This window comes from Ptychodera flava, chromosome 20, assembly GCF_041260155.1.
Source record: "Ptychodera flava strain L36383 chromosome 20, AS_Pfla_20210202, whole genome shotgun sequence".
Taxonomy (NCBI): Eukaryota; Metazoa; Hemichordata; class Enteropneusta; family Ptychoderidae; genus Ptychodera; species Ptychodera flava.
This window is the reverse complement of record NC_091947.1, coordinates 4984625-4996882: the sequence shown is the minus strand read 5'-3', so window position 1 is coordinate 4996882 and position 12258 is coordinate 4984625. Positions and strand designations below refer to the sequence as shown.

The following is a 12258-nucleotide window of genomic DNA, read 5'->3' as shown; positions in this document are numbered from 1 at the left end:
AAAGCCCTCTAAGTGATGCAATATCACCTCCGGAAGCAGACACCAAGTGAAGGGGTCAGTCACTCGCCCAACAAAGACACTTGTTTTCATTTTTTGCCTATTGTTTTCCATTCTTCAAACGGCTGCACACCATTCTACAAGATATTTTGTTCCAAATGACAATGTTCTTCTTTGAAAATCAATATCAAATGAGTCATTGGATTTCTCAAAATAGCTATCCATATGTTTTCTGATTCAAAATTCTCCCTTTACCGCTGTCAAATTAATATGCTATTACAGTTTCAGCGAATGTTGAACTCTTCCCGCTGATATTTATGACGAAAAGTAAGTCTCTTGATTCGCTGAAAATACTTTTTCTCTAGTCTCTAAATTGTCCATCCGCTAACTGGTCAGCAGAAAATATTCAGTTGCCTTTAAGATGCCCTGTGAGATTTGACGCCCTTTGATTGGGTATATCTGTCATAGTTAATGTGATAAATAGGGATAGGCAATGTGAATATCCAACAACAAATCAACTTTGTAAGTCGAGCCAAGTCATCACCAACGACTACAAGTGACATTCGCTGATGCAAATGCGGCGCTGTCACTTGTGCAACCAGTATTACACAAAATTCACCGCAGAGAGCACATGACGAAATTTCGTGTTTTTTATTCAGTAGAAATACGCTGTTGGCAAAACAATCGAGGTTGCCTAATCGTATGTTAAGCTTGGCCAGATAGACTGAAGAAAACCTTTAAACCATTAATCATAAAAGTAGTCATCCATCATGAATGGCTGATTAGCACCTGGTGGGTGTGCAGTTTGAAATTATCAATAGGCTATCATAGTAAATAAAACATTGCACAGTTGCTACATGGCTTGTTGAAGCAGCTGGATGTTTTCAGCTCCGTCCTCAGTATTTAAATACAAATAACGGCTTTCATTATCCTCTGCAGCTCTATGATCCACGACTGCAGTTCCATTATTCAGTGCAGTTCCATTATTCAGTGCAGTTCCATGATTCATTGCGGTTCCATGCTTGGCTTGCTGTTCCACGATATATTCGTTGAAAATGCAACATAAATTACGCAGAAAATCATTAAAGTAAGACGAAACTGAGAAAGACTGGTTAATAGTCAGGAATTAAAAGACAGTGACAATCGCTCCGTTTAATTTCTTTTGCCGTCTTTTGATCCAACTTCTCAACTTATATTTTCAGAATAATTGGTCCGATTGCGCACAGAACCAATCTGCGTCAAATCTACGGCAATGATCGACCAATAATGTGATTCAGGTCGGGGCACATGCACTTTTGCATTCTTAACCAAACTGTATCATCAAAGACGGCAAATGTATTGATTATATAGTGCTTTATGTATAATGCATGTATTTATCTTACAATCCAATGATATGATAATACTTGATAACGTACAGACATGCAGCACTAACCCAGCTCTACACCAACCAAAGGCACCATAGTTACAACATCTAATAAGGAAGACAGACATGGGCGTTGACTTCTGAAAGATGTTCATAGAAAATGACGTCCTTAAATAGTGGCAAGCGAGTGACCTCAAAATGACATCTGGAGAGTGACGCATTTATTTGTGATTTACCTATGCAGAGCATGTACATGTCATAACAGTAACGTGTTGAAATCGAGTATCCGGGTAGAACGTGTTGATATCAGCAAGTAAACTCCAGTGGTAGTTATGCACAGCGGAGTGTAAAGTCAACAAACTGCTGGTTCTGTGGAAAGTAAAGCGATACTTTCGTGGAAAGAACATATACAATTACACTGCATAGCTGTGGAATGATCGACCAAAGGTATTCCAATTACTGAATCGTGACGTCATCAACTGATAAAGTTGCGACTCAATTTTAATTTGTGTATCAGTGAATTGACCTCTTGTCAACCCCGCCTGAACAATGTCTCCGGGTTCAACAAGTGTTGGAAAAGAAGTAAAATAGGAATGCGCGATGATTTTATTTTTATTTTATTTTATTTTATTCTCAACAGCGCCAGCTGGCAGCCACTTACAGACAAGTCAAAAAGTGAAATATAAAATATATATCTATTAAAAGACAAAATTGAAAATCAAGAAACTACTTACAAGAAACATACGACAGAAAGACTAAAATCACATAGACAAGACCCCAAAGATGTTTGATTGTAATGTTGCATTGAATTGGCAAAGACGTCATTATTACTCGTAATGTTAAGCGGGAAATGCGACCAATAAACCCTCTCTTTGTAACAACGACTCCATTATGAAGTATAATAATTAGGCCGCTTCTTCTGGCACTCAAACGAGGAATATTGAGACTAAAGAAAGATATATTATCTGTAGAATTAAATGAGACAAAAGACATCTACGTAGGAATACACGATCAAAAATATCCCTACGAACATGCAAATGTGGAATATTGTAAAAATTGCAGAGTAGGTCGCAGTCACGATTACACCATACACTGTTGTCCTTATGAAAACCATGTTTGACATATAAAAAGTGGAGAAAGCGTTTTTGGATTGATTTTGGATTTATAGAATTGTAGTTCTATTTTCCATATCAGATGGTAAAATGAAGATAACTTGTAGTTTAGACTTTGTAGAAGAGAGCAGTGATTTAAGTTATGAAATAACCAAACATTAAAGAATGGACGAGCTATACCAGACTGATTTTCATTATAATGTAATTGAACTGCAAGAATAGATTTCTTTAGGCTCACATTCAACTTGAAGTCTCTACAGGCTTGAAAATGTAACCACAAAATCATTAGCTTATTTTGTAAACTAAAAAATAAAGTACAAAGTTCACCATTAGCGACAGATATCATTGTGTGAGTTCGAACCCGACTGAAAACACCTAATTACGTAGGATTGAACACGAACATATAAACTTCCTTTTTTTGAAAAAAGATAAATTTATTTCCACATAGTCACAAATAAAACAAATCTACATAACTGTGAATGCATTAAAATTACAATGCGTCTTGCCTGAAAACAAAAAAAAAACCCACAAATAATTAGCTGTTTAATTACAAAGATCATCATATGAATGCATTTAGAATGCATTCTTCTCCTTCAAGTCGTCTTACAAGGCTTGAAAACTTTGTGATAAAATCCTCAGTTTTGTTCATTATCTTATAAGTGGAATACAATGTATTCATCCATGAGGAGAGATAACATTTCAATTGCATAACATAGGATTGAAGGGAAACGTTAATCCAATCAAGAGTAACCGAATTTCGAATATTCCAAACTGTATATTTTACAAAGGAAGTAATACAGTAAATAATGTCAGATGTTGCATTATTATCATTTTCGATTCCTCCAATTGCTAATCTTTTGATATTGATATTATTATCAAAGTTGTGTTTTCTGACAAAGAAACAAATACATTTCTGCCAGATTTCTTTTACATATTTACACTCAAATAAGTGTTTCTTCTTTGCCACAAATAAGGCATTTCCCATCACTTAAATTGAAAGTTTTGGCCAAGCTTCCTGTGACTATGCCTGGATGGAAAGTCTTCCAATTTAAATCATTTACTGAATTGCTGACAATTCCTATTGAATTAAGACTGCTGAATAGAGTAGCTTTGTAACTGTCAGTGAGATTAGATTCTCAGCCCATTTTTGACCAATCTGACCTTTGACTGCATGCCATTTCTTATCAACTAATTTCCAATAAAGTGACTTGGTTTTGACACCACTTTTTGTCAGACCATAATTCTCTAAGTCTAAAATATTATAGTTTTCTTCATTTTGGATGTTTGAAGAGATGATTTGTTTCCAGGAATCTGGAATAGCATTGAGGAGTGTTTCATACTCTGTCTTGATTTCCTCTTGCACATGTCTATTTGTACCTCTTCTAATTTTTGCAATTATTTCCCATTGTTGAAGCCAGTCATTTCTGTCATCATTCCAGATGTCCTTAAGCCTTAAATTCCGCTCTTTGACCATTTTTCATAAAAGAGAACACTTCCTTTATTCTTATTCTTCCTTTATTCTTTATCCTTGTAATATTGTCATTATACCACAGAACTTCTCTAAGAAGATTCTGTTTTGATGTTGGTAAATTCACTCTTGTGAGTCTAAGTGACTTCCAGGTATTTAACATATTCCCATAAACCATTGGGGTTCGTTTGTTGTTGACTTTGAAATTGAGATGGAGGTAGTGATAATCACTATTCAGTTTATTGTCATAATTCGCTATGAAATATTTTGATAAGCTGGCCCATTTAGGGGTCCCTTTATCTGGATTTTTCTCAAATAATTTCATAAGCCACTTTAATTGGAGTGCATTAATTTTTTCTTCAATTGCCACAGTCATCATATCTTTAAATGAAATGCCCCTTTTTATAACTTCTCGTTTGCCCCTCCAAATAAAATTCCATAATTTACTATTTGCTTCATTAATAATTTCCTTAGGTACGTGATCAAATGATGCCAGGTACCATAATTTTGATGCAGCCAGCATATTAGCTACTATTGCCCTGCCTTTAAACGACAGATTTCTAGTATTCCAGATCTTAAGACAATTCGTAAATTTTTCCATCACTGTTTTCCAGTTTTCTCTAGATGTGTTACTTTTTCCAAACCCAACTCCAAAGACTTCCATCTTCCAACTTCCATCTCTCAGTACTATGTTAGAGCGCCCTCTAGAATATCGTTGAACTTGTATACTCTCTCTCTCTCTTTGGAAGTCGAAACGAGCCGAAACGAAGTTTTCTGTTTTATACTGCATTCAAGTAATGAGGCCGTTTTGCAATGGCTTCGTGTTTCACTGGTTAATGATGATTGCAAACTCTCTAGCTATTTATAACATTTGTGAATTCGTGTTGATCATGATATTTCAGTCTTACAATTTGCTCGGTGTATTTATGTTTTTCAATGAATTTAGTCATAGACAGACCATAGGGATATGTCTTTTCAGTCTATGCTTTAAATAAATCCATAATTAATGACGGAGACGTACATGTGACTCCTAGGATGTGGCTTCGTTGGGACACACTTCCGCAACGTACGGCCCACGCATTACTATCGTGTTCAACCACCGTCACGTGACCTCGGTAACTTTCAACAAAGGCAATCCTGATTGTACGGCACCGCCCAACATCTTCCTTGAAACAGCACTTTCACTTTAATTACGCCGTAAAGGGGTGTAATGATGGACATTCCTGAAACGTGACGTTTCACTCGACAAGTGGAAGAAAATTTTCCCATGGCGTTGGAGCGTGGAGAGTTTAGCTTTAAAAATAACTAAGATATATTGTCCTTGGGAAAAAACATCTGCATATGTCGTCAGACGCGTATATCCCAGATGAAAGTGGGTCAATGTATCTTGAGGTCAGTACCTCATCGTTTATCTTGTTATCAGCAATAATTCTGAGCTGCTCTTTCATGTACCTAATACAGGTCTTTGCAGAAAAGAAAACCAAAGATGCTTTTTACAAAAACTGTGTTAGTCGAATAATTCGGCGTCGCATTGACCTCGTTTTTTGCTTTTCTGCTTTGCATTATGATACTCACTCAGGTAAATACGCCTATCGAGCATGAATTTTGCAAGATTTGCCCTCAATACTTTACTGTGTTTTTTTTCTAAAGGAGTTGTCTTAAAATCACCAAACATCACTCCGAAGAACAAAAGTAGTTTTGTTGTCGTTGAAGTTGAAATGGTGGCGCTTTCGAAGGTTTCCATTTTTTACGATCGTACAAAAATCCGATCGTGGATTTTCAAGGAAATGGGAAAACTACTGCTAAATTTCTCTTCACTTTCCAAAATGAGAAACACAAAGTTTTACAAAATGAGAAATGGAGTACGACGAGAGGGAATTCAGTCACCTGTATTTTTGGGGACGAGTCGACGATTTGCATTTTTTGCTGACAACGCAGACTCTGCCTTGCCAAAACTCGACACGTTGCTATTTGACGTTTCTGACACTCCTCTCTGACCACATATTGATACATGCAAATTGAGGCTATATGATTGGACAAAATGCACTTCTCCATTTATAGAACATGTCCTTGATCATAAAGAGAATTAACACAAAATGTGGTAACGGTGTTAAGGTGTGATTTAATTCCGAGAAAATTACATCATCTTCTAGTTTCGTCCGATGACATCATCTAAAATTGCCGTTTCACATTTTCCCTCGATGTTAACAGTCTAACAGTTTGTCAGAAACAGAGTACTCAGAGTTAATAATAGAACGCACCTTTTCGAGCACGACAATGGAAGTACATGTAGTCGTACAAAGGAAAATCCGTCCCCCCTTCCCGAGGAATGGTTGATCCGAAGGAGAATAGACGTTCTTGACCGGATATGATGTAAGATTCTTCTACCCTCTCATGTTTAAAAGCACTGCTGACAGTACGCCGCACTGCATCGCACTGAGAAAGTCAAACCGAGATACTGATTTTCTCGAACCTTTTAGTGCCAGTCGAGATGAATCGTAAATTTCTTGCCGTACTCTTGACGACCGTGGCTGTTTTACAGAGCAAAGCTGTTTTTGGACAGTTGAGCAGAATTATTTCACGATTTGAGGAAAGACTCCCAAGAGTGGACGAAAGACTTGAGCCAGAGATTGTAACCGAGGGTGTAGTCAGAGAAGTGCTTCCACGGTCAGTTCTCACCCTTACACCATCACAGACGAATTTCATCGATACACATCAAGATGAGATAACTAAACTGGAAGGAAACCCGACACTTGTCGCTGCAAACCGCGAGAAGGAATTCATAGCACTTACGGTTGATCAACAGAAGCAAATTTTTCGCCAGTACGGCCAATTCTTCAAGACTTCGACACCAAGCCAGGATTTCTCTAGAACGAGCTCAAATGCCCGGATGAGTATTGATGTGATGCAGGAAAATGGTGTTCGTGTTTGTCCAGTGTCGACAGAAATGAGGGCTATTACGTTAGCTCTGACCTCTGACAGTGAACTTGTACAGGTAGTCCAGGTGAGAAAAGACGAATTTCATTTTAATATCTAAATGTACGCCCCATCTTGTTCAGCACGTTTCCTAATACTACTTGACCTCAGAGCGTCTCAGCGACACTCATCAAACAACATTTTCTAACAACCTTGCCAAAGTCGAACTCGTATTTGTCATTGCAAGAGCGAATGCCGCACCTGATTACGGTGAACAATAAACATCCTGTTTGTTGACATAAATCTTAAATTACCAGATAAGTGTTAATGTTCTGGTTGAAGGCCAAATTCTGTTATGAAATAATCTCGTACGGAGCAGCGGACAGCTCAAACTCAGAAAGTACGCTTGTAATTTTCATCATGATTCTTCTCCCCTGTTTCTGGATATATGTAAAGTTTACTCAAGTAGAGTAAAGAATTACGGAACAAGACCTGTGGGTTTTAAGTTTCGGCTTTTTCCGTCACAGCTCCTGCAATCGAGTCATAACACTGTAATCCAGTCACGCTGGCGAAGCACTTTGCTCGCGTCATTCCCTAAGGGTCGTAATTCAATAGTTTTGAAATCCCCCCAACATGGATTAATTAATGATACACGGAACTGCCCATTTGGAATGCACAAAACATTACAGAGAGACAGCATGCACTTTCGACGGAGATACCGAATGATGGCGCCATCACCACTGTAAATGAAAGGCTGGCAGCTTAAAGTTCGTGAGACCGTGGTATCACATTTCCATGGCCTTGCCAAATTTTTAGTTTTTCTGTCATGCTGTTGACGGTTGCAATGTGGTACCAATTTGAATGTTTATGTATTTCGAACTCAAAAGAATGTGAAGTTGGAGAAAATTTCTGTTTACAGCAGTGATCGCACGTAATTGAAGGAAATCGTGACCTGAAATTACATGTATATTTTTGTCGTAATTATAATTTGAATGTAAGCCTTCAATTTTCAATGAATATGATTTTACGAGTACCATTTTCTGTTATCTTTTCTCTAGCTCCCTGATCTACAGTATCAACAGCTTGTCTTCGAAGAGCAGTGTTTAAATACAAACTGCCACGGTGTTCTCAACAGCAGATGTGTTGCAGTTCCACGATTCGTCCGTGCCTGCGTCATCGATCTCTCAACCAATAAAATCACAATGACTGATATTCAAGTCGAGTGCTGCGCATGTCATGTTTCGTTTCCCTGGCAGTAACCAACCATGGGCCGCCACTCTAATAACTTCCACTAAAAGATACATCAACTGGTCAAACGGTAACTGATACGTAATCAAGCGGTAGTGTAGTAATGAATTATAGTTTTCTGTTTCTATGCAAAGCACCAATGGAAGTGCATTATATCGTTAGGCCAAAAAGAGGAAAATAAATTGTTCATCGGAATCGCCGCTTCTACTTGCCCGATTTGGAGTTTTTTGTTTTCGGCAAATTCATACTTCTGCATTGCAAATACTTTAGTACCGCCGCTGGCGGCGCTAACACTTCGTCGGTATGTGAATGCGACTGTTGTGCAAACACCGACTGTATATGAAATTCGAATTCCCTATGTTATTGTTGAGAAATATAGTGTTGAATTCAATAACCAGTATCAGCGTATCGTGTCTGAAATATTTCTGGTTAGCCTAAAAGGGGAAAAGATTATTTTGCCTTGACTGCATCCCGGCGAAAAAGTCCGAGGGGCCGCGGTTACCTTTGGCCTAAAATTAAAAAAATAAAAAAACTTTGCTCGCCGCTCCTGAACCTTGGTCCAAAAAATCCGATGAACAAGATTTTTTTTCTCTGGCCTTATCAGAATTTTCACCGTATGTCACTTCCAAAACTGTTTGTAAATGATGTCTCTGCGGAGGCTGCCCAATTTTTCCTCAGTAGCCAGTGTGAGAATTTCAAAATTGTTTTACTCACGAGGGCAACTTTAAAACAGTCCAATGCTGAAGCCGGGAGTGTGTTGCGGTTTCCCGAAATGTGTCAATGAATACGGAAAGAAGCTTGTAGCAAAATGACAGAAGCCAGGATTGTGTGTCGGAACTGAAACTTTGACGATTTTAAGCTTCGAGGCGCAGAAGATTTCCTTGGAGACGGAGAGAAGGACACAAAGTAGCAGGATTTGTCACGTCTCTGTAATTTAATTTGTAGAGGGAGGACATTTATGAACAACTACAATTTCCAATCTCAACTTCAATTATATTCAATTACTTCAATTAAATTACAGTTGTATATTCACATGTAAAACGCCTCTGATTACAACAATTTCGTAAAATCGGCTTTCATACACAGACATTCAGATACAATGACAATCCCGATGGTCATTTATTCACTGTACAAATTCCATACCATAGACAATGACTAGAGAGTGTACTTTCAATATGCTCCTCAATGTAGGTACCGTTGCAAAGACATAATGTTCCATTATACTCTAATGCTTGCTTTATAGATGATATCTTACGGATTTTTTTATTAAATTAATATCAAAAATGTTGTTATCAATGGATTGTAATTGTCTGAGGGAAATGTAGAATTTCACAGCTTTGCGCAAGTTTTTACAAATGGTATTACAGAAAGGCTGTCTTCAAGTAGTTATCTCATTTTTATCGAAGATTTCATGTTTGAAGTCAGGTAGGATGACAATATATGCAATTTACCTAACACATTTATCGGAATTCATGCATTTGCATTCATCTGTGTATTTTAAGTTGGTATTCTTTTCATAGTCATAGATTAACATAAAAATATAAAAGTAACTACACACAAACTTCCCCGACTTAAATTCATTATAATACCATATTATTTGTCAGTCATCATTATTGAACACAGAATTTCTTGTAATACACAAAATTACTTTGTGTCAGTCGTTATGTCATTTGAAGTATCTTGAAGTGTTTCAATATAATGAATATTATCCAAGTCAAATGTGAAGAATTGTGTTTTTCTGTTTTAAGAGAAGGCTTTTCATGCCAAGAATCTAATTTATATGATGACAATCTCCTTTAAATACGGAGTAGTTGCACCTAGGGTATCATTACTGAATGAATCTACGACCAAGGAGAAATTCGAATATACCGGTACCTGTATATGCGGCCATTCGTGCCGATGAGGGCGTCCTCATAATTTTCAGAATCATCCGAATTAGAATCTGCAATGATCGGATTTCATCTTCAGCTATTCACACAGTTTGTTCAACAGCGGCCAAATTCTGCTCATTACTATAAGATTTTCTTATTAGACAGGTAATGGTGTGAGTAAAAATACGGATGTGTTTGCAGTTTTTGACGTGCGTATACTCTTCCAAAGGGGCAACCAATTCCAATGTCGACAACTTCAACATATCTAATTCTGAGGTATTTCTAACATAATTAAAACTTAATGTTTAGGTAGAGTGAAAGCTTTTCTATCTTATTTGACGCTGCGATTTGAAGTTTTTAAATATAATGAATATCATCCAAGTCAAATCTGAAGAGTTTTGTTATCTTACTCTCTGCCAGGCATGTACCTTATTTTCCGATTTCCAACCGATGATACGAATTAGCTCTATCGTTTCACCGTCTGCTGATACGAGACAAAACATTGCCCACCAAGCAATATTGTTTGCCAGCTGCAAATTTACTTAGCAAGTTAAATTTTCTGACGTCACGAAACAAACACATCAGCCTTTCATCTAAATAGTGACTGATTTCAGAGACAATGTGGAAAAATTCGAGAATACGAGTTAAATTCTAAACTTTTTTGTTTACTATACAATGTCTTCGTAAAGCTGTGGGTCGTATATTTGGAACGTTGACTATTTGTTTGGTTCTATCAATTGTTTTCAACTTGCCAATCAATGATGTAGAGAGGATATATTTCTGAAGGAAAATGATAAATTTTAATTTAAAATTGCATTAATACCCACTTTAAATCAGAGAAGCAGAATTGGTCCAAATGTCATTAAGGCTTTGTGGACAAGTCAAATTTATTTGCGTAAATATTAGTACAATACAGGCCGAGTATCAGTGCCAGTGGATTTTTGCATATTGTGTGTGACTCTAGACCCGTACGTAAATTCCCCACTTACTACTAGTGCTTAGCTTAGTATTTCTACCAACGATTAAACATAAGTGTAAGTAAGGCCGATAGCATCATTTGTTTGACACCGGTGAAGAAAGCGCCCTCAGTGTCGTTGAAATCTATGGAAGAATGAGAGTCGGTACTTGTTATATGTTCATAGCTTAGCGCAGATTTCTATCGTGATGCAATAGTTTATTCACAGATGAATTTCTTTGATATATTTTATTTTGATATTTTGCTAGACGGTGCTACCGTCTTTCTCATGCAGAATAGATTTACATAACAAAGTCATTAGGTTCATTTATCGGCGTATAACTGCTACAATTTTTTCAGAAAGTACTAATTTGATGACTGTAATTGAATGTATCCGAGAACCAGATTTTGATTGTGTATAAGATTCCATGCTGCTCTTGTAATAAAGTATACATAGGGGAAACAGGAAGAAGTCTTGGAGTTCGACTAAAAGAACATAAGAAGGAAGTTGATGAGATCAGTGAGAGGACTTACTCGTGCCATACAGAGACGAGCTTCTAAGGAATATAACAAGTCAGCAATCACAGACCATGTCGACCAGAATAATCACATCATAGACTGGAGCGCCGCACAAATAATAGACAGAGAATCAGACAGACTATCCAGGCAAATCAGGGAATCTATCCACATCAGAAGACAGGGGGCATCCATCATGAATAGAGATGAGGGGGCGTATCAACTTCAACATATTTACGATCTCGTCATTACCACTATGCCACCTAGCGGTATGACAACAAACAGACTGTTTGACAAAGCCTGCCGAAGAGGACAGGCGAAACGTTACTAGTTCAGGTAATGAAAATGTTTGGTCGTGCTAAAAGAACATTCAATAATACTAAGAGGTTGCATATTCAGAATTAGTTAATATTACGATTGAATATAAGCTTAATTTGCGAACTAAGTTTATTTAATAGATTTTCAAGCAAAAAATCAGTCACTTTGGGAAATTCTTTCGCTCCGGCGGCAGTTTTTTTGGGCCCAAGAGCGCCCGCCGCGTCCTTGGCAATTTTCTCCGGAAAAAGACAGTGAAAAAGACAACGGTTTCTAATGTTCACTTGTCATCTGACTCTACACTTCCATGGGAGAATACAACAGTTTTCTCACTCATCTTTCAAACCGTAATCTAAAGATTGACATGGCGTCCGTCAAGGTCATCATCTTTATATGTTTACAGGAGTAAAACAGTTTTAGTATGCCATGGTTTGCTGTTTTTGGTCCCGACTGATTTGACGGAAATACTGAGCTGATGCTCCATTGTTTCGTGCCTA

General features: G+C 37.4%; 1 protein-coding gene across 1 annotated transcript; it reads left to right on the top strand.

Moving 5' to 3' along the window:
- Nucleotides 1-6157: 6157 nt before the first annotated feature.
- LOC139119817 (uncharacterized) lies at nt 6158-8399 on the top strand. Its single transcript, XM_070683726.1, has 2 exons — nt 6158-6944; nt 7915-8399. Exons 1-2 carry the CDS (start codon nt 6432-6434, stop codon nt 8113-8115), a joined length of 714 nt encoding a protein of 237 aa, XP_070539827.1. The 5' UTR covers nt 6158-6431; the 3' UTR covers nt 8116-8399.
- The last annotated feature ends 3859 nt before the right edge of the window (nt 8400-12258 follow it).

Excerpts from the sequence above, each read along its gene's own strand:
- LOC139119817 (XM_070683726.1), top strand. The coding sequence starts at position 6,432 with ATGAATCGTAAATTTCTTGCCGTACTCTTGACGACCGTGGCTGTTTTA. Across the intron at positions 6,945-7,914 it reads AACTTGTACAGGTAGTCCAG|CTCCCTGATCTACAGTATCA; the intron begins GTGAGAAAAGAC and ends TCTTTTCTCTAG.